At 51.1% G+C, this 22,264-nt stretch overlaps 2 protein-coding genes across 2 annotated transcripts; one reads left to right on the forward strand and one right to left on the reverse strand.

Annotated features, from left to right (window-relative positions):
* The first annotated feature begins 1,082 nt into the window (after positions 1–1,082).
* UCN3 (urocortin 3) lies at positions 1,083–1,572 on the forward strand. The gene has a single exon (XM_071751293.1). It carries the CDS (start codon positions 1,096–1,098, stop codon positions 1,570–1,572), a length of 477 nt encoding a protein of 158 aa, XP_071607394.1. The 5' UTR covers positions 1,083–1,095.
* Positions 1,573–4,117: 2,545 nt separating this feature from the next.
* Positions 4,118–16,143, reverse strand: TUBAL3 (tubulin alpha like 3). Its single transcript, XM_071734232.1, has 4 exons — positions 16,090–16,143; positions 10,084–10,327; positions 6,326–6,474; positions 4,118–5,249 (listed from the first exon to the last, which is right to left on the reverse strand). The coding sequence occupies exons 1-4, from the start codon at positions 16,090–16,092 to the stop codon at positions 4,266–4,268; spliced, it is 1,380 nt and encodes a 459-aa protein (XP_071590333.1). The 5' UTR covers positions 16,093–16,143; the 3' UTR covers positions 4,118–4,265.
* Positions 16,144–22,264: the final 6,121 nt, after the last annotated feature.

A 22,264-nucleotide genomic window follows, 5' to 3' on the forward strand; every position in this document is an offset into this window, starting at 1 on the left:
TTAGGGGAGCTGTCGGGTGGGTATCCAGGGGGATGGGGACTTCCCAGGGAGATGGGACGCAAGGGATGGGTGGGGAGGGTTATCCTAAATTTTTCAGCCTTCTAGAGGCTAAAAAAAAAATACCAAATTTTGAGCAAGAAGTGGTGCTGTGGCCTTGGAAGTGTCCCCAGGTCCCCAGTGGGCCAGGAGATGCACTCAGGTTGGAGCAGGAACCTGGGGATGGAGCTATGGGGCCATCAGGGCAACCTTGGAGCAAGCCAAGGTGGCCACGGGGCCATCACTTGGGTGACTCCTCCAGCACCAGGAGGTACCCACTCCCCACGTCCTTTAGGGACCATTTTTTGCATAAAATGGGTGATTTTCAAGCAGAGGGAGCACTGAGATGTGTCTTGTTATATTACTTGCTGCCCAAATCCTAAGATTTGGGGAAGAGGGACTTGTGGAGAAGGGAGAGTTGTGTCTGTCAGAATCATGTTTCTGATTAGCAAAGTGAATTTATTAAGAACTTTGGAAGAAAATGCTTGAGCTCACAGAAATAACAGCAGCTGATTTTGCTGTCTTATTGGCAAAAAATGGCACCAAGGTTTGGTGCTTTTTCTCCACGTGTCACAAAATGGTTGGGGTTGGAATCTGGGTCTAGAGGGATCATCCAGCTCTTCCCCTTCCCATCAGAGCAGGTTGCTTCAGGCTGTCTGGAGAAGAGGTAGAAGGAAAATCCCCCAGATGGAGGGGTCAGGAAGGTGGAGAGGGATCATGAGGATGAGGATGGCCACAAGGTTGCCCCTGGCAGGAGAAATGGGAGAAACCAGATCTCCTGGAAGAGGAGGAAACTGGCAAAGCCAAAGCTTCCCTGGAGGTCCCAGCACCCTGGGACATCCCCACTTTCCACCCAGCACCCCAAAACCAAGAGCTGGGAAGGTCTCACCTTGGAGATTCCTGCCCTAACCATGAGATGGGACTTGGGGAGGAGCCAGGGGGTGACCCCAAATCCATGGGATGTGGGAGGAGAGGGAGATGCTGATTTTCTGCCTTTTCTGCCCTTTTTCTGCCCATCTCTCCCCTTCCCTTGGTCTCTCCACCAGGCAGGCCACCACGATGTCCCACCCCAGGCTTCTGCTCCTCCTCATCTTCCTCTCTGCTGCCCAGACCAGCCAAGCTCTCCACCTCTACAACTCTGCTTCCATCTTCAGCTGCCTCAACGCAGCCTTGGCCGAAGCCCAGAAGAACCAAGAGGAGGAAAATTCCATCCTGGACAAGCGTGGTTTGGACTCTCCACTCCCAAAAGAGGCATCTGAGGAGGAAGAAGAGGAGGAGGAGGAGGAGGTGGATGAAGAGCTGGGCAAAAGGACATTCCCAGGGGAAGGCCAATACAAATACATCTCCCAGGCCCAGTTGAAAGGGAAGACCTACCAGAACCGGGCCAAGACCGACCGCCGAGCCAAGGTCACCCTCTCCCTGGATGTCCCCACCAACATCATGAACATCCTCTTCAACATTGCCAAGGCCAAGAACTTGAGGGCCAAGGCTGCTGCCAACGCCCACCTGATGGCCCAAATCGGGCGGCGAAAGTGACCCCAACCACGGGGAGGGGACAGAGGGGGGGGACTTGGAGCTGTGTGGGGCCAGCAGCAAGCCCTGAGCTGCCAGCCCGAGGGGACTGAGAGCTGGGGATGATGATGATGATGATGGTGGTGGTATCAGTGTTGTAGAGTTTTGACCCCTAAAGTTCAGATCTCTTCTTCCTCCTTCTCTCCATCCCCATCTCCTCCCTCCCTCCCTCCCGGACGTTTCCATGCACGGGGAAGAGGTTCATGTCCAGAGCAGGACAAGGGGACCTGTCACCTCAGGAAGGTCCCTGATTAAAGTGATGATGTCTTGAGTTTCCAATGATTTGTTCTCCTCCCATCGCCTCCACCAGCTTCTTCCTTGGGTTCTCTTTGGGGTCTGTAGGATTTCCAAAGCATCCCACCAGCTCAACCTCCCAATCCTGTTCCCACCACACTCCCTCCTACATCCCCACACACAACCTGTCCCAGTCCACAATCACTGAAAAAAAAAAAAAAAAAACCAACAAAAAACCACCCAAGATGGGTCAGGGGACCTCAAGATTTCCCAGTTTCTCCTCCTGGGGATTCTCCAGGGGATAAAGTTGTCTTGCAACCACCCCTCTCCCCACAGCATCTTCAGGTAGGAGAACATCACTCTCCACATCCACTTGGCCCTTGCTGAGTGTCCCCAAACCATCACTTGTCCCTGGCCATGGCCACCCCATGGTCTCAGAGGAGTTGCAGATGCCTCCTTGCCTCCAAGCACATCCCATGGGATCTGCCCCCCTTTCCACCACTTCTACTTTCCTGGCAAACCTCTGCACCAGTCCTGGGGCTTCCACCTCCCCATCCCCAGACACTTCCCATGCACTCTGCTCTTCTCCAGCCCCCACAGAGCCCCAGCTCACCAAGCTCCCACCCCTTCACCTTGTCCTGTTCATCCCTTCCTCTAAATCTCCATTGCTCTTCACCTTCCAGCCCAGCCCCAAGATGCAACTGCATCTCCTGCCCTCCATCCCTGCAGCCACCAGGTAGGGGAGGTGGAGGAAAATTTGGCCCTCCTTCTCCAGATGTTTTCCCAAGAGGAGCAGAGCACATCCCAAAAGCCTCGTGCAGGTGTCCAGAAACCACAGGGAGCACTCCAGGGGGGACAGGAAGAGGGGACAAGTCTCTGGTTGAAGGGTGGGCAGATGGATTCCCACCACCCATCTGCAGAGACCTCTCCTGGCTGACCCCCTGGAGCAGGCAACACAACTCAGCCTCATCTTCTGGTGGCCAAGGCTCTAAGCCTGGGGACTCAGGACCCAAATTCAGCTTGGTGAGCCCCTGGCCCAGGTTGTCCCCAGAAGCTGTGGCTGCCCCATCCCTGGCAGTGTCTCAGGTCAGGTTGGATGGGGCTTGGAGCCCCCTGGGCTGGTGGGAGGTGTCCCTGCCCATGCAGGGGTTGGGACTGGATGAGCTTTAAGGTTTCTTCCAACCTAGAGCAGTGTGTAATTCCATGGGTGTTGAGGCTGGAGAAGAGAAGGATCCCATGGGGAGACCTTAGAGCACCTTCCAGTGCCTGAAGGGGCTCCAGGAAAGCTGGGGAGGGACTTGGGACAAGGGCCTGGAGGGATGGGACCCTGCGAGGGGGAAGGGTTTCCAGCTGGGAGAGGGGAGATGGAGAGGAGATCTTGGGCAGGGAGGGAGGGAGGGAGGGAGGGAGAAATTGTTTGGGGTGAGGGTGCTGAGCTTTAGAACCAGGTTGCCCAGGAAAAGAGTCTCTGCCCCATCCCTGGCAGTGTTCAAAGCCAGGTTGGATGGGGCTTGGAGCAATCTGGGAGGGAGGTGTCCCTGCCCATGGCAGGGGGGTTGGAATGAGCTGAGCTTTCAGTTCTCTTCCAACCCAAACCATTCCAGGATTCTCTTTCTTGGGGAAAAATTCTTGAATTTGAGGGTGGGGAGAGCCTGGCCCAGGTTGTCCAAGGAAGTTGTGGCTGCCCCATCCCTGGCAGTGTCTCAGGTCAGGTTGGATGGGGCTTGGAGCCCCCTGGGCTGGTGGGAGGTGTCCCTGCCCATGCAGGGGGTTGGAACTGGATGATCTTGAAGCTCCCTCCCAACCCAAACCATTCTGTGATTCTTCTCCCCCTGACACCATCCAAGGAAGTAAAGACCTCCTCACAACATCTCATGAAATCCAGAGAACTTAAAGAAAAAAAAAAAAAAAAAAAGAAAAAAAGAAAAGTTCTTTATTCAAATAAAAAAAAAAACAAAACCAAAACAACCAACCAAAATAAAACAGTTGCATAGAAGTGCAAGGGTACATTTCTAATAAAAAAAAAAAAAAAAAAAAAAAAAAAAAAGGTGCTTTTACAGTAAAAGCCAGAGCAAGAATTTGCCATTTCAGCCAAAAGCAGGCAGCTTGCAGCTTTCCCCTGGACCAGGACCAACCAGGATCCCCTGGCCAGGGGCAGGATGAGTCCCCAGCACTAAGCCAGGCACCTTTTCAGCTTCACTCAGGGATCAACAGCAGCGTGGCCAAGCTGGAGACACCCATGCTACAGAAGTGCAGAGAGATTTGGCAAGCAAGGTGAAGGTTTCAGACGTCAAACGGCGGCGTTGAGGTTCAGGACAACCCTTTAGCACCTCCAGGCAACTCCAGACCAGTTCAGCCTGACGAGAGAGGGTTTGGATTTCATCTGAGCTTTGAACTGGGTTGAGGAAGAGCCTCGCAGTTCATTAATATTCATCCTCATCAGCCTCATCTTCTTCTCCATCAGCCGAGTCCCTTCCAACCTCCTCATAATCCTTCTCCAGGGCAGCCAGGTCCTCCCTGGCCTCTGAGAACTCCCCCTCCTCCATCCCTTCCCCCACATACCAGTGGACAAAGGCTCTCTTGGCGTACATCAGGTCAAACTTGTGGTCCAGGCGGGCCCAGGCCTCGGCGATGGCCGTGGTGTTGCTCAACATGCAGACAGCCCTCTGCACTTTAGCCAGGTCCCCCCCGGGCACCACGGTGGGGGGTTGGTAGTTGATGCCCACCTTGAAACCAGTCGGGCACCAGTCGACGAACTGGATGGAGCGTCGCGTTTTGATGGCGGCGATGGCGGCGTTGACGTCCTTGGGCACCACGTCCCCCCTGTAGAGCAAGCAGCAGGCCATGTACTTGCCCCGGCGTGGGTCACACTTGACCATCTGGTTGGAGAACTCGAAGCAGGCGTTGGTGATCTCGGGCACGGAGAGCTGCTCGTGGTAGGCCTTCTCCGAGGAGATGATGGGGGCGTAGGTGGTGAGGGGGAAGTGGATCCGTGGGTAGGGCACCAGGTTGGTCTGGAACTCGATCAGGTCGACGTTGAGAGCCCCGTTGAACCTCAGGGAGGCCGTGACAGAGGAGACAATCTGCCCGATCAACCTGTTGAGGTTGTTGTAGGTCGGGCGCTCGATGTCCAGGTTGCGGTTGCAGATGTCGTAGATGGCCTCGTTGTCCACCATGAAGGAGCAGTCTGAGTGCTCCAGGGTGGTGTGGGTGGTGAGGATGGAGTTGTAGGGCTCCACCACGGCCGTGGAGACCTGAGGGGCCGGGTAGACTGAGAACTCCAGCTTGGATTTCTTGCTGTACTCCACGGAAAGTCTTTCCATGAGGAGGGAGGTGAACCCCGAGCCCGTGCCCCCCCCAAAGCTGTGGAAGACCAGGAACCCTTGGAGACCACTGCACTGATCAGCCTGCAGCAAAATGATGGATTTTGATGTTTTTCTCTTAGAATCCTAACCAGTCAACCAGTCAAGCTCCACCAACACCTTCCAAGCCTACCCAGTGAAGCTCATTCTGCTACACCAGTTTTCCTCGTTCCTCAGCCTCCCACAGTGATCTCAGCTCCCTTCTTCACACAGGAAATTAAGTTTTTAGTTCCTCTCTTGCCAGAACCAAGATACTCAAGAGTATCACAGCTCAGCAGGTGTAGCCAGGTGAGCTGAACAAAACTTCCAGGAGAGCATTTTGTAATGCTGTGGATTTGAAGAGTCAGGTTCCCCAAAAAGGAGGAAGGGGGGGGGGGGTTCATAAGATATTGGAGGCTTGACAACCCTTCTAAGGGTGAAAACTTCCTGAATTTTGTCATTGCACTCATACAGGAAGAAACTGGTGCCCAAGAGGCAGCAAATAGGGCAAATAAGACAGAATCCACCCAATCCTTAGAGTGGGTTCACTCAGGATCTCACCCTACTGAGGGCCTGAAGTGTGGAGATGTGAATCAACATCTCCATGGAGCTCCCCATGGTCAGATGGAAACTCCTGGCAAATGGCTCCATTATCAGCTCAATGCCCACCTCAGCACCTGAGAGGGGCTGGGTCCTAAACCCTTAGGAGACATCTCAAGAACATTTCCCCCACAGGATGTCACTACAGTCCTGCTCCACTCTTCTCAAACCTGGAGTTTGTTTGCTCCCTCAATCCTGGCTTCCAGGTCTCCATTTAGAATTAAAATCTCCAATCACACAACCTGCCTGGGGCTTCCCTGGGATCAGAAGTTCTTCTCTGCTGTCCCAGAGGTCTCTTGTTGTGTCACTCCAGACATCTTGGGTTCACACCACCCCTTGTTTTGAGGACAAACCTGCAGGTTTAGGTGACCCCTTGCTTTTCTGAACCCCCCAAACCCAACCCCAAGCAGCAGCAGCTCTTGGAGCTCACCTAAAGGGTTTTTTCTTTGAAGACTTTTTACCCCAAACCCCAAGTTGAGTTGTCTTCTCCCTGCTGTGGTTTTTTGGGGTTTTTTTAAGGGAAAGAGTCCTTTTTTCCTTACCATTTTCCGAATCCTGCTGAGGACAGTGTCTATGATCTCCTTCCCAATGGTGTAGTGGCCCCTGGCATAGTTGTTGGCAGCATCTTCCTTGCCACTGATGAGCTGCTCGGGGTGGAAGAGCCCGTGGTAGGTTCCAGTCCTGATCTCATCTACAGCAGGAGGAGCAACCATGAAGAGCAAGAGAAGATGAAAGGTGTTTGATGGTTTTGTGACAAAACCCAGAACAAATCTACCAGGAGCCCACGTCAGAGGGTCAGGGCACGGGTGGTTCAGCCTGGGAATGGTAAAAGGGGGAAGAACAACCCTTTCCAGGCCCGTTTGTCAAGGTTCTCCTTGGCAATGCCTCCTCCATCTTCACACAGCAGCCACTTTCAGACCCTGATGTAATTTGGACACTGAAATTTGGACAGGTTGGATGGGGCCTTGAGCAACCTGCTCTAGAGGAAGGTGTCCCTGCCCATGCAGAGGGGGTTGGAACTTGATGATTTTGAAGCTCCCTTCAACCCAAACCATTCCATGAGTGTTTCCAACATCATTCCAGGATGTAGTTACCCCATGCAATTTGTGTTCCTTGCCTGTTGGAAGCACAACCTCCATCCTCTGCTCTCCAGAGGAGGAGACAAAATGCCCCCAGTGTTGACATTTCTGCTGGGTGGATCAGACCCAGCTTCAGGCACCTTCTGAAGACAGGGGTTAGGACCAGTTTCTCCAGGCTCCTTGCAGCCAAGGAGGTTGGAGACACCTCCAGCAGGCATTTAGGCTCACTCAGCCTCAATCTGGGATGCATCTCATATCCTACTGGCTCCCTCACTGGGTTCCCAACTCAAGTGCCTTGAGAAGGTGCTTTAAAATTCAGTGGAACCAGAGCAAATATTTATCCCATCAGATGAAAGCATGAATCACACTTCCTAGATGGGAAGGGAGGAGCAAACATCCAAGGGAAGCCTAGAAGGCAGGAGGAGGTAGATGGATGCAGGGGGTTGGGAATAATTTCCAACACTTGAGGAAAAAAAAAAAAAAAAAAAGAAAAAAAGGAAAAAAAACCAAACTTTTTTTCTAGGAAGTCACTTGAAACTGAAGTGCCATGATTTGAGTCAAACATCCAGAGATCCCAGAAGGGGGAGTGGAAAAATTGCAGTAGCCACAAAGCACCTTCCACAGAACCATGGAATGTGTAGCCCCCATCTGCTGAATGTCCATCAAGAGCTGAGGGGTGGGGGGCAAGAGGAAGGGGCCAATCTCTTTTTGGGGGTGGCCAGGGAGAGGCCAAGGAAGAATGGGTTGAAGGGAGAAGAGAGGAAGTTCCAGCTCAGCATGAGCAGGAGAAACTTGTTGAGGGTGAGGCTGAGGGAGCCCTGGCCCAGGCTGCCCAGAAAAGTTGTGGAGTCTCCTTCTCTGGAGCCTTTCCAAACCCCCCTGGATGTGTTCCTGTGTGGGCTGCATTGGGGGATCCTCCTGGGGCAGGGGGACCTCCAGAGCTCCCTTCCAACCCCTGACATTCTGTGATCAGCCCAAAGATGCTTCACAGGCAGCATTAAAACCAGAGGAGCCTCATCAGGTGATGGGATGGGGCAGTTCAGTTCTAGGCACTGGGGTGGAGAAACCCACTGGCAAGGACCCTACTCAAGGCAGCAGGGCTCTTAAAAAGGAGAGATCAACTAAAGAGAAGTCAGTGGAGTAAGAGGAATGGATTTGTCACTCCCAAGTCGATTTGGAATTGCAGACTCTGTCTGCTGAGGGCTGGAGACATTTTAGTAGAGGAGAGGAGTGGGAGCTGGATGGCAAGATGGGCAGTAACAGCAGCCCCAAGGAAGGGGGTTCAGTCATAGACTCATGGAATGGTTTGGGGTGGAAGGGACATTCAGGATCATCAAGATCCAACTCCCTCTGCATGGGCAGGGACACCTCCCCCAGCCCAGGGGGCTCCAAGCCCCATCCAACCTTCAACACCTCCAGGGATGGGGCAGCCACAGCTTCTGGGGGCAACCTGGGCACCCAGGGGCTCAGCACCCTCACCCCAAACAATTTCTCCCTCCCTCCCTCCCCAAGAAACAGAATCCTGGAATGGTTTGGGTTGGAAGAGAACTGAAAGCTCAGCTCATTCCAACCCCCCTGCCATGGGCAGGGACACCTCCCTCCCAGATTGCTCCAAGCCCCATCCAACCTGGCTTTGAACACTGCCAGGGATGGGGCAGAGACTCTTTTCCTGGGCAACCTGGTTCTAAAGCTCAGCACCCTCACCCCAAACAATTTCTCCCTCCCTCCCTCCCCCCCTCCCTCCCTGCCCAAGATCTCCTCTCCATCTCCCCTCTCCCAGCTGCAAACCCTTCCCCCTCAGAGGGTCCCATCCCTCCAGGCCCTTGTCCCAAGTCCCTCCCCAGCTTTCCTGGAGCCCCTTCAGGCACTGGAAGGTGCTCTAAGGTCTCCCCATGGGATCCTTCTCTTCTCCAGCCTCAACACCCCCAACTCTCTCAGCCAGAGCAGAGCTGCTCCAGCCTCTGATCCTCCCCAAGAGCTCCATGCCTTTCTTTTTTTGGTGGAGTCAGATCTCTGTACACCACACATTCAAATTAACTCAAATAATTCAAATTAAACCTAAATGCTAAAATGAAATTCTTCACAAACACTTGATGCAAATCAACAAACAAAGAAACAAAAAAAAAAATCAACAACCTCCCTATAGGCAACCTATTCCAGTGGTAAAGAGTTTTCCTCTAAATATCCAACCCTCTGAATATCCAACCCTCGTGGTGAAGAATTTTCCAAGAATTTTCCTCTGAATATCCAACCCTTGTGGTGAAGAATTTTCCTCTGGATATCCAGCCCTCTGAATATTCCTCTGAATATCCTACCCATATGGTGAAGAATTTTCCAAGAATTTTCCTCTGGATATCCAAACTTCTGAATTTTCTACCCTCGTGGTAAAGAATTTTCCTCTGGATATCCAACCCTCTGAATATTCCTCTCAATATCCTATCCTTGTGAAGAATTTTTCAAGAATTTTCCTCTGAAAATCTAACCCTCTGAATTTTCCTCTGAATATCCAACCCTAGTGGTGAAGAATTTTCCTCTGAATATCCAACCTTCTGAATTTTCCTCTGAATATCCTACCCTTGTGGTGAAGAATTTTCCAAGCATTTTCCTCTGAATATCCAACCCTCTCAATATCCTACCCTCATGGTGAAGAATTTTCCTCTGAATATCCAACCTTCTGAATTTTCCTCTGAATATCCAACCCTCTGAATAATCCAACCCTCACGGTGAAGCATTTTCCTCTGAATATCCAACCCTCTGAATATCCAACCCTAGTGGTGAAGAATTTTCCTCTGCATATTCAACCTTCTGAATATTCCTCTGAATATCCTACCCTTGTGGTGAAGAATTTTCCAAGAATTTTCCTCTGAATATCCAACCCTCTGAATTTTCCTCTCAATATCCTATCCTTGTGGTGAAGAATTTTCCTCTGAATATCCAACCCTCTGAATATTCCTCTCAATATCCTATCCTTGTGGTGAAGAATTTTCCTCTGAATATCCTACCCACATGGTGAAGAATTTTCCAAGAATTTCCCTCTGAAAATCCAACCTTCTGAATTTTCCTCTGAACATCCTACCCTCGTGGTGAAGAATTTTCCTCTGAACATCCAACCCAAATCTCCCTTCCCATTTAAACCCATCACCCTTGTCCTCTCCCCACCCTCTCTCCTGTTGCCCAAAGGGATGATGAAAAACTTCCCAACAAACTTCCCCAACCCTTACCAATCACCGTGGGCTCCAAGTCTATGAACACTGCCCTGGGCACGTGCTTCCCCGAGGCTGTCTCACAGAAGAAAGTCTCAAAAGAAGAATCCACTTCTTCAGGTTTGGGTTCCAGAGGTTTCACCTGCTTGGGGCCAGGAATGGTCCCATCCGCCTGGATCCCGTGCTCGAGGCAGTAGAGTTCCCAGCAGGAATTCCCCATCTGCACTCCAGCCTGCCCGATGTGGATGGAAATGCACTCCCTCTGGAAGGGGAAATGGATTGTTAAGGAGAATTTTTAGACATCCTGGGATTTTTTTTAGCCCCCTCCTCCTGGGGTTCTTGTTTGGAACCGTTCCCGATCTTGTGGATGATGAAGGAAAAACGGGAAGTTCTGCCCAGCCCTGGGAGAAGGAGCAAACAGCAAACCAGGAATTGAGCCTGGGGGACACAGCTGAGCCTCATCCATAAGGAAGAGCTCTCCCAAGCCAGGGAAGGAAGAAGGAAGGAGGTGATGGGCTTCGTGCTGAGGCAGGAAGCAGCTGAGCTGGGGTGGCTCAATGCTCAGCCCACCAGGTCCCAGAGTAAATCAGGGACAGCAGTTTGGTTACAAAAAACAAAAAAAACAAAAACAAAAAACACCACAAACCAACCCAACCCATCCAAGATGCCAATCTTGGGAAACCCAGAGCCAAGCTGGGAGTCACAGGAGGAAATGAGGCTCCAGCAGATGCCCAGGGCCAGAACAACTGATACCTGGGGTGAGGCTCGGAGTCCTGATTTAACCAGGTCACCCTCCAGCAGCCTCTGACTCCTCCAGGGCAGTGCTGAAGGTACAAGCATCTTCCAGAGACTCTCTGGGGACTTTTGGTGGCTGCAAACTTCCCTGGGTAATTGCCAGCCCTGCTCTTTCCACCACTCCAAGATCAAAGCTCTGCCACGCAGCTCGTGGCCTGGTTCCCAAGTAGAGACTCAAGACACGGGGCAGTGCTGCTTCCCAAGGGATCACAGAGGAAGGGAGGTGGTGATCCCAGCTGGGAATGGCAAGCTGATCCCATTCTCCCTAGGGAGCTTGGTTCAGGTCTCACCTCATCTCACATCCCTACTGAATCCTTCCCAGTGGTCCCCACAAAGCAGCTCAGCTCCTCTGCTCCAAGCAGCCCACAAAAAAAGCCACCAAGAGCCCAGGTTTTTTAGGGTTGAGAGGACACCCCTAGGTGTAACCATCCTGCCAGAGGGACTCTGTCCCTTAGAGGTCACTGTCCCCTAAATAAGGATCAGGAGCCTTGGGCACCAACCACTTGTGCAGCCAGCAGGAGAAGGGTGCAACGCAACCTCTCCCCTCTTCCTGTCCAAACATGGACACAGTTTTCAGTTTTCAGCCCTCAAACAACTCTGGTGGCCACAGCACGACCAGGACATCCCCTGCAGAGCTGGACACCAACTGGAGGAATTTTCTTGGGACCTCAGAGGGACACCAACCCCTTCAGCCCCAACCCCTTCAGCCCTCAGCCCCTTTCAACCCCAACCCCTCCAGCCCCAGGCCCTTTCAAACCCAAACCCTTTCAACCCCAAACCCTTCGAGCCCCAAAACCCCCCAGCCCCTTTCAACCCAAAATCCTCCAGCCCAAACCCCTCCAGCCCAAACCCTTTCAACCCCAACCCCCCCAGCCCCAAACCCTTCCAACCCCTTCCAGCCCCAAACCCTCCAACCCCAACCCTCTCAACCCCAAGCCCTTCATTCCCAACCCTCTCAACCCCAAGCCCTTCCAACCCCAAGCCCAACCCCTCCAGCCCAAAACTTTTCAACCCAGACCCCTCTCAACCCAAAACCCTTCCAGCCCCAAAACCCTTTCAACCCAAAATCCTCCAGCCCAAACCCTTCCAGCCCCAAAACCCTTCCAGCCCCAAAACCCTTCCAGCCCCTTCCAACCCCAAGCCCTTCCAACCCCAAGCCCAACCCCTCCAGCCCAAAACTTTTCAACCCAGACCCCTCTCAACCCAGACCCCTCTCAACCCAGACCCCTCTCAACCCAGACCCCTCTCAACCCAAAATCCTCCAGCCCAAACCCTTCCAGCCCCTTTCAACCCCAAACCCCTTTCAACCCCAAACCCCTTTCAACCCCAAACCCCTCTCAACCCCAAACCCCTCTCAACCCCAAACCCCTCTCAACCCCAAACCCCTCTCAACCCCAAACCCCTCTCAACCCCAAACCCCTCTCAACCCCAAACCCCTCTCAACCCCAAGCCCAAAACTTTTCAACCCAGACCCCTCTCAACCCAAAATCCTCCAGCCCAAACCCTTCCAGCCCCTTTCAACCCCAAAACCCTCTCAACCCCAAAACCCTCTCAACCCCAAAACCCTCTCAACCCCAAGCCCAAAACTTTTCAACCCAGACCCCTCTCAACCCAGACCCCTCTCAACCCAAAATCCTCCAGCCCAAACCCTTCCAGCCCCAAAACCCTTCCAGCCCCTTTCAACCCCAAGCCCCTTTCAACCCCAAGCCCCTTTCAACCCCAAGCCCAACCCCTCCAGCCCAAAACTTTTCAACCCAGACCCCTCTCAACCCAGACCCCTTCCAGCCCCAAACCCCTCAAACCCCAAGCCCTTCAGTCCCAACCCTTTCAACCCCTCCAACCCCAGCCCCTCCAGCCCACACTTGGCCCAACGTTGCTTGGCCAAACCCATCCCTTCCCTCTCCTGGGCTGAAGTGCTCCCTGTCCCTGGGGATATTTGCAGTATGTGGGCAATGCTGGCTGCCAGCTGCCTCTCAACCCCAAAACCCTCTCAACCCCAAGCCCAACCCCTCCAGCCCTAAACTTTTCAACCCAGACCCCTCTCAACCCAGACCCCTCTCAACCCAGACCCCTCTCAACCCAGACCCCTCTCAACCCAGACCCCTCTCAACCCAGACCCTTCCAGCCCCTTTCAACCCCAAACCCCTTTCAACCCCAAACCCCTTTCAACCCCAAACCCCTTTCAACCCCAAACCCCTTTCAACCCCAAACCCCTTTCAACCCCAAACCCCTTTCAACCCCTCCAGCCCAAAACTTTTCAACCCAGACCCCTTCCAGCCCCAAACCCCTCAAACCCCAAGCCCTTCAGTCCCAACCCTTTCAACCCCTCCAACCCCAACCCCTTCAGCCCACACTTGGCCCAACGTTGCTTGGCCAAACCCATCCCTTCCCTCTCCTGGGCTGAAGTGCTCCCTGTCCCTGGGGATATTTGCAGTATGTGGGCAATGCTGGCTGCCAGCTGCCCAGCCCTCAGCAGGATGATTGCAATAGCTCCTGACCACACTTTTGTTTGCAGGGGTCAAACCCAAAGCCTGGAGCTGGGACAGCTGCTCCCTGCCCTCTCCTCTCTCCCAGCTCACCCCAGCCCCAGCACCTGCTTCAAGGGAGTACTGGGATTTTCAGCATAACCAAAAGAAGAAAAAGGAAAAAAAAAAAGGGGGGAGAAGAGGAGGGAAAAAAAAGGGGGGGAGAAGAGGAGGGAAAAAAAAAGGGGGGGAGAGAAGAGGGGGGAAAAAAAGGGGGGGGAGAGAAGAGGGGGGAAAAAAAGGGGGGGGAGAGAAGAGGAGGAAAAAAAAAAGGGGGGGGAGAAGAGGAGGAAAAAAAAAAGGGGGGGGAGAAGAGGAGGAAAAAAAAAAGGGGGGGGAGAAGAGGAGGAAAAAAAAAAGGGGGGGAGAAGAGGGGGAAAAAAAAAAGGGGGGGAGAAGAGGGGGGAAAAAAAGGGGGGGGAGAAGAGGGGGGAAAAAAAAGGGGGGGGAGAAGAGGGGGGAAAAAAAAGGGGGGGAGAAGAGGGGGGAAAAAAAAGGGGGGGAGAAGAGGGGGGAAAAAAAAGGGGGGGAGAAGAGGGGGGAAAAAAAAGGGGGGGAGAAGAGGGGGGAAAAAAAAGGGGGGGAGAAGAGGGGGGAAAAAAAAGGGGGGGAGAAGAGGGGGGAAAAAAAAGGGGGGGAGAAGAGGGGGGAAAAAAAAGGGGGGGAGAAGAGGGGGGAAAAAAAAGGGGGGGAGAAGAGGGGGGAAAAAAAAGGGGGGGAGAAGAGGGGGGAAAAAAAAAGGGGGGAGAAGAGGGGGGAAAAAAAAGGGGGGGAGAAGAGGGGGGAAAAAAAAGGGGGGGAGAAGAGGGGGGAAAAAAAAGGGGGGGAGAAGAGGGGGGAAAAAAAAGGGGGGGAGAAGAGGGGGGAAAAAAAAGGGGGGGAGAAGAGGGGGGAAAAAAAAGGGGGGGAGAAGAGGGGGGAAAAAAAAGGGGGGGAGAAGAGGGGGGAAAAAAAGGGGGGGAGAGAAGAGGAAGGAAAAAAAAAGGGGGGGAGAGAAGAGGAAGGAAAAAAAAAGGGGGGGAGAGAAGAGGGGGGAAAAAAGGGGGGGGGAGAAGAGGGGGAAGAAAAAGGGGGGGAGAAGAGGGGGGAAAAAAAGGGAGACAAGAGGGGAAAAAAAAAAAAGGGAGACAAGAGGGGAAAAAAATAAGGGGGAGAAAAGAGAGGGGGAAAAAAAAGAGGGAGACAAGGGGGGGGGGAAAAAAAGAAAGACAAGAGGGGGAGAAAAAAAAGAAAGACAAGAGGGGGAGAAAAAAAAGAAAGACAAGAGGGGGAGAAAAAAAAGAAAGACAAGAGGGGGAGAAAAAAAAGAAAGACAAGAGGGGGAGAAAAAAAAGAAAGACAAGAGGGGGAGAAAAAAAAGAAAGACAAGAGGGGGAGAAAAAAAAGAAAGACAAGAGGGGGAGAAAAAAAAGAAAGACAAGAGGGGGAGAAAAAGAAGAAAGACAAGAGGGGGGGGGGGGGGGGAAAGAAAGTCAAAGAAGAGGGAAAAAAAAACCCGAGGGAAAAAAAAGGAAAAAGAAGGGAAGGGGGGGGGGGGGAAAAAAAAAAAAAGGTCTTCTCTTTTCCTGCAGGTTCCACCCCACCCCTCCCCTCCCCTCCAACATGCCAGAAGTCAGTTTGTTGGGGTTTTTGGTTGGGTTTTTTTTGAGGTCCCAGCTCTCCAACATTCCCACTAAGAGGAACTGCATTTTTCAGACCCTGGCTATAGGCAGCCTATTGTTGTCCAGCTGATTTTCCCATTGGAAATACCATGGGAATGTTTAACTCTTTGCTAGCCAGGAGCCCCCAGAAGCCAACAGATAAAAGGAAAAAGTTCAAACACTGCCTGGCTGGGAGTTACTTTGAAGTTTTCTTCCATTTGCAACATGCAAAGAGCCACCAGCAGATTTTTTTCCAAGGAATTACTGGGTGCCATTCACAAGAAGGTGACACTTTTCTTCTTCTTCTTCTTCTCAAAAACTTTCAGCCAGCACTCTTCAGGGTTGCAATTTTATTTTTTTTTTTTTAAGCAACCAGCTCAATCCACTCCAGTTTCACAGCTGCAAACTCTTTCGAGCAAAGATTTGGTTAAAAAAAGCAAGAAAAAGGGGAAGGGGGGGCACTTGGTTCATTTAATATCTAATCCCAAGGGTTTGGAGCAGACAAAGACAACATGGCAGCTCAGTCCTAAGGAAAAAGGGGGAAAAAAAATCCCAAAACCCTAAATGTCCCTGCAAATCAGTTCCCTGTGGCAAGAGCTGAAGTGTTAAACTCAGAGGGTAAAGGACCAGAAGTGTCAAACCTTAAATTTTTGTCTCTCCTATAGTTGTGTAGCAAGATACATTGGTTTCCCCCCCACAGAAAAATTAAAAAAAAACCAAAGTAAACCCCAACTTGCATTGAAGAGAAAAAGTTTGCAACTCTCCAGACCCCACCTTAGGGAAGCTGCAAAGTGGGGGTGAAAAGCAGCAAGAAGCCACTTCTCTTCTCCACCCCAGTCCCTCACTTTTCCCTTATAAGGAGCAAACACCCAATTGATAAAGCAGATTATGAACCCAGCAATGAAGCTGTTTGCAATTAACATCCCCAAGAGAGAGAGAGAAGAAAAAAAAAAAAATTAAAAAAAAAAAAAAGAAGCAAGCTGTTGAGCTCAGTAGGCTTGGGGAAAAAAAAAATAGACAATATTTGGAGTTGAGAAGAAGACAAACACAAGAAATGCTCTTACCATGGTGAGACTGGAAGTCTGCTAAGATCTAAGGAAAACAGCTGCTGCCCCTGCCTCTCCCTGGAAATTTATAGCCCAGGAAGGCTTGACTCCACCTGAATGTAAAGAAGCTTTCTGCTAGCTTAAAGGAGCAGAGCTCCTTTTCCTTTGCATCCCTAGAAACAGCAAAGGAGCAAAGTTTCTGGCAGTGTCCAGCTGGTGGGATTGCTGGGATTCAACAGCCTTGGGTACACTCCAATGTGAGCTTTATTCCATCTGTTTGATGAAAAGGGGAAAAAAAATTATTGTATGTATTTAAATTTGGGGTTGGCTAAAAAGAAAAAAAAGACTTTTTTTCTTGTGTGCCCTCCCTCCCTCCCTCCCCCCAAGTGATTCACTTTATCCAGGAAGAAAACCAATCTTCCCTTTTATCATTAAAAAAAAAAAAAATCTTCCCCTTTATCATTACCCAGAGCACTGCTGCATCTTCTCTCTTTTTAGAGGCATTTTTAGGTCTTTTTCTTCCCTCTTCCCACTGACCCTTTTGCTGCTGTGGGACATTCAGACCCTCCTGACCTCAAAGGGTTCATTTGGCTGAGAGCTGACCAAGATCTCCACACCACTTTTGGCTCCATCCTGCATCCCTACCCTCTATCCTGGATGGATTATCCTTTAAGACCATCCTTAAACCTCAGGAATTTCTGTGTGGTTACCAGGAACAGGTAGAGCTGAGTGCTCAGTGGTAACTTTTCCACCAGTTCCCTGATATTCCTCTTTGTTCTCCCATTAAAAGCTTTTCCAAATGTTCCTTGGTTCATCCACGAGAGCAGCTGAGCACTCAAGGACAGGGAATTTTTCTCTGTTCAGCATTTGTAAATTTTTTTTTTTTTTTTTTACTGGGTCCAGTTTGAGCTGTCCAGTGTAAGGTGGCCATTGGCCTACTGGAGCAAATCCAGTACAGACCAGTAAGCTGGGCAGATTTGGAGGGCAGGACACAGAAGGATAAAATAAGTGGGTTTGTTCCTCCTCAGACCTTTCAACTCACCCTGAGGCAGAGATTGGAGCAGGAACCTCAAGCTGGGGAAATTTTCAAAATTTTCAGCCTTGAATATATTCTAAATTCCCCCAAGTCTTCAAGCACCCAGTTCTGAGGTGACCACAAAGGGGTTTTGGGTGCAGAATGAACCCTCCCACCCAGGCCCTGTGAGTGCCAACCTGATGGTAAGAACATCCCCAACCAAAAGGTAAATTTCTTTAGAGAAATTTTATTTCCTTTTGTCCTGCCAGCATCCTGGATGGGCTCAGCTGAGCCTGGAGTGGGGTTTATTCAGCTTCCAGCTCTCTTGATCCACGGGGATTCCCTTGATGGGAAAGAGAGGAGCTGAGCTGCATCTCTGGAAAAGGTCTCCTCTCCTCCTCTGGTGTGTTCAGCCCAACTTCTGCCTCTGAGGGCAGATGGGAACATTTCCCTGTTCCTGCTTGGGGCTATGCCATGGATTTAGGGAATTCAAGCCAAGCAGGTTGGGCACACAGCTATGCCTGTTCTGGAAGTGGAGGAATTCAGCTGTAATTGGGTCAGGTAGGGTTCTTTTGTCAGGCAGAACATCAGGCAAACATTGCTGTCAGCATCCTGGCCTCCAGACCTCTGCTGGGAAGCACAGAATCCCAGAATGTTTGGGTTGGAAGAGACCTCCAAGCTCATCCAGGCCAACCTTTAACCAACACCATAATCACCTCCTAAACCAGGACCAGGTCCAAATGCCTCTGAAATCCCTCCAGGGATGGTGACTCCACCACTGTCCTGGGTCATTCCAAAGCCTGACAACCCTCTCAGTGAAAAAAATGTTCAACCTAAATCCAAATATTGGTGGCCTCTGAGGGTAGAGAAGCTGCTCAGTTCTGGTCTAAATCTAAAGGTTCCCAAAAGGTGTGGAGTGAGCCTGCTGGTCAGATGAGGTTTTCTTTTTTCAAGAGGAGAAAAGAGAAAATAAAGAAAATAAAGAAGCTTTGAGTCACTAATGATAGAATCATCAGGGCTGGGAAGGGTCTTCAAGATCATCAAGTCCAAAAATCAGTCCTACACCACCTTAACCACTGAATCCTCTCCTGAATCCACATCTTTTTTAAACACCCCCAGGGACCTCATGTCTGAGGGGAACTGGACTGAAAAACAGAATTATAGAATCATGGAAAGATTCTAAGAACCCCTGAGCAGAGCTGGGCATGAGGCAAAGCAAGCTGACAGAATCCTCATGGTTGGAAAGGACTTTCAAGATCATCAAGTCCAAAAATCAGTCCTACACCACCTTAACCACTGAATCCTCTCCTGAATCCACATCTTTTTTAAACACCCCCAGGGACCTCATGTCTGAGGGCAACTGGACTGAAACAGAAACACAGAATTATAGAATCATGGAAAGATTCTAAGAACCCCTGAGCAGAGCTGGGGATGAGGCAAAGCAAGCTGACAGAATCCTCATGGCTGGAAAGGACTTTCAAGACTGTCAAGCCCAAAAATCAGTCCTACACCACCTTAACCACTAAACCATCCCCCAAAGCCCCACATCCACCCATTTCTTGGACACCCCCAGGGATGGTGACTCCACCACCTCCCTGGGTAACCTCTCCCAAGGCTTCACCTCTCTTTTGGTGAAGAAATTTTTCCTGAGATCCAATCTGGGACAACCTGAACCAGTTACCTCTTGTCCCAGTCTGTAGGGAGAGGAGGCCAACACCCACCTCACCACAGCCTCCTCTGGGGCAGTTGTAGGAGCAAAGATTTCAGTGGAAAAATCCCTTTCACAGTTTCCATTTCCCTGCTGAGAGGTGGCATTGGCAGCAAGGATTCCATCAGAGGAACCAGAGGCAGCACAAGAAGCTCCTTCCTGACCCTGAGAAGTTCTGCTTCTCACCCATCCCTCCCCTGCTCTGCCCATCAGCCCCAAGACCTTGTGCCAGTCTCCACCAGACCTCATGAAGACTCCACCACCTCCCTGGGCAACTTGTTCTAATGTTTCACCACTCTTTTTGGTGAATATTTTTTTTTAATATCTAATCTGAACCTGCCCTGACACAAGACACAACTTGAAGAACATTTCCTCTTGCTGGTCACTGGGTCAACCCCAAGTCAAAAAAACCACATTGGGGCTGATTTCTGTCTTTCTTGGCAAAGGGAAAGCCAAAGAAAGAAAGTGCTAAAGTCTGGTGGTGACAGAGAAACCCTTCCAGCTCAGCTCCAAGACATATTTAGAATGGCATCAACCAAAAGGACAGAGACCACCCCCTCCCCAGAGGACCCATTGCAGCAGCTCCCAACCTTTTTATAGCCAAACCTCACAGCTGCTGCCTCCTCCTTCCCATTCCCACATCCTAAATATTGCTTCCCTGCTCTCCCTTCTCTTCCAATTGCCATCCCCACCATGAGGGCTGGGAGCAGCTGCTGTTTGCCTCTCCAGTGCAAATCCTTCCCCATCAAGATGAGGGTGGAGTCCCAAAACCACGTTGGACAAATGTCCTGAGGTCACTTTCTGGGCAAGAAAGTGAATTATCAGGTTCCTGAGGACCAGAGGAGGTTCTGCTGTGGCTGTGCTGCTTTGGAGAATGGAATTTTATTGTCACTTCCTCTAGGTGATTCTGCTTCAGTGGGAGAGTTGGATTTGATGATCTCCAGAGGTCCCTTCCAACGTGGATAATTCTGTGATTCTTTTACACCTCTTGCTTTTGCTAGAGGAGCCTCCATAAAATCCAAAGGTTTTGTCCCTGGGAAGAGAAAATCTTTCATTAAATATTAATTTCTTCATTTTACTCTGAGGGGGGGGGGGTGCTGAAGCAGAAAAAACAAGTGTGTGTGTAAGGGGGGGGAAATCTCACTTTGCTTCAGGCTGAGCCAAATGTGGGATTCTTTGGTGGTTTTGGTTTGTTGGCTGAACTGAAGAAAAAAAAAAATAGTGATTTACAGAGTTCCAAAATCTGGAGTTTCAGAAGTAATTTGCTCCAGTGTCTCATCCAACGGGATGAGGTTCAACATTCCAAGTGCCGGGTCCTGCACTTTGGCCACAAGAACCCCATGGGGAGCTCCAGGCTGGGCACAGAGTGGCAGAAAGGGAGCTGGGAGTCTGGATTGCCAGGAAGCTGAAGAGGAGCCAGCAGTGTGCCCAGGTGGCCAAGAAGGCCAATGGCATCCTGGGCTGGCTCAGGAACAGCGTGGCCAGCAGGTCCAGGGAAGGGATTCTGCCCCTGTGCTCAGCTCTGGGGAGGCCACAGCTTGAGTCCTGTGTCCAGTTCTGGGCCCCTGAGCTCAGGAAGGAGATTGAGGTGCTGGAGCAGGTCCAAAGGAGGCAACTGGGCTGGTGAAGGGATCCAGCACAGATCCTCTGAGGAGAGGCTGAGGGAGCTGGGGGTGTTGAGGCTGGAGAAGAGGAGGCTCAGGGGAGACCTCATCACTCTCTCCAAGTCCCTGAAAGGAGGTTGGAGCCAGGGGGGGGTTGGGCTCTTTTCCCAGGCAACTCTCAGCAAGACAAGAGGGCACAAGAGGTCTCAAGTTGTGCCAGGGGAGGTTTAGGTTGGACATTAGAAAGAATTTCTTTCTGGAGAGGGTGCTCAGCCATTGGAATGGGCTGCCCAGGGAAGGGGTGGATTCTCCATCCCTGGAGATATTTCCAAAGAGCCTGGATGTGGCACTCAGTGCCATGGGCTGGGAACTGCAGTGGGAGTGGATCAAGGGTTGGACTTGATGAGCTCTGAGGTCCCTTCCAACCCAGCCAATTCTAGGATTCTATGATTGTTCATCTCCCTGTTTCATGTGTGAATTCCCCTGGCAGCAGCTTCCAGCCCTTGGCCCTCCTGATGCCTTTTTCTGGGGAGTGAAAGCTGCCAACTTTCCCCACCCCAAGCCCCTGAAGGCAGCTGTTGTCTTTTCAGGTGAATTTAGTGCTGCCCAAACACACAGAACACCAGCCCTGGAAACCTCCATCCTCCACTTTATCCTGAGCTGCCAGATCCTGGCTCTGCAGCAGGTCTACCTCAGAGGCATAAAGCCATATTCCTCATTTTATGGGAATTCCCCAGTGGCCTGGGGAAAGCTGGGCTCATCCAACTTAATCATGGAATGGTTTGGGGTTGGAAGGGACCACCAAGATCATCCAGTTCCAACCCCCCTGCCATGGATCTCCCAGCAGATTAGGTTGTCCCATCCAACCTGGCCTTGGAGATTTCCAGGGATGGGGCAGCCACAACTTTTCAGGGCAACCTGGGACAGGGGCAACTTAACAGCAGCATCCATTAACCATCTCCTGATGGGAAGAACTTATCCTGTGCCAGTGGTTTTTGAAGGTCATCCAGAGGTGAGCACATACCTCCCCATTCCTACCCTCAGGAGCTTGGATGCCTCCCACATCTTGGCCCTGAAAATTCTGTGGCTTTCAGCCTCCTGCCTGCTGAGCACATGAGGGACCTCCCCAGGGGCTCCCACTTCTTGATGGGCACTCTGGACATCCCCACTTCTCCTTGTAGGGAGAACACAACCCTATTTTAGGTTTGCCAGGGCTGGCTTGGAAGCTCTGCTCCTGATAGCAGTTGTCCTTTATCTATCCTGCAGTGAGGCCCCAGCTCCAGCTCAGGCATCTGCTGCTGATAAGCACCCAGAGATGATTTATCCAAGTGTCAGGAGCTCCAGCACTTCACTCTCTGTGTTTCTTGTCCAGGCATGGTTTGGTTTTTCTCCTGCTTTTTCCCTTCCCTTGGCACCAGCCCTTTCAGCACGTGAAGGATTTGAGCAGGTTCAACCCCACTTGTTTTCCTGATGTGGTTTTCTACCTCTCCAGTGGGAAGGTTTTTGCTCCAAGCTCCATCTGCAAACACTTTCTGGCAGCACGAGCCAGTGGAGAAATTTGGAGGCAGGGGGGGATCCATTCAGAAGTTCTCACAAAAAGAAAAAAAACCCAAAACCAAGCAAATTAACAAAGAGAATTAAACTTGCTACAAAAATAAATGACTGACACAGGGCTGTCAAGAGGAGCTTTCTGCAGCAGGAGGAATTTTTGGCATCCTCTGTTATCCTGGGGAAAAAAAAAAAAAAGTCACAGCAAAAAAAGCAATTCAGACAGAAAAACTTCATTTGGAGGCTATCAGGATGGGATGTTGGGACAATCCAAGTTCTCCTCCTCCCCTCCCCTCCTTTTTCTTTCCAAATAAAACC

Source organism: Heliangelus exortis, chromosome 1, assembly GCF_036169615.1.
Source record: "Heliangelus exortis chromosome 1, bHelExo1.hap1, whole genome shotgun sequence".
NCBI classification, from domain to species: domain Eukaryota; kingdom Metazoa; phylum Chordata; class Aves; order Apodiformes; family Trochilidae; genus Heliangelus; species Heliangelus exortis.

Excerpts from the sequence above, each read along its gene's own strand:
- UCN3 (XM_071751293.1), top strand. The coding sequence starts at position 1,096 with ATGTCCCACCCCAGGCTTCTGCTCCTCCTCATCTTCCTCTCTGCTGCC.
- TUBAL3 (XM_071734232.1), bottom strand. Across the intron at positions 6,475-10,083 it reads CTTGGAGCCCACGGTGATTG|ATGAGATCAGGACTGGAACC; the intron begins GTAAGGGTTGGG and ends CTCCTGCTGTAG. Across the intron at positions 5,250-6,325 it reads TCAGCAGGATTCGGAAAATG|GCTGATCAGTGCAGTGGTCT; the intron begins GTAAGGAAAAAA and ends ATTTTGCTGCAG.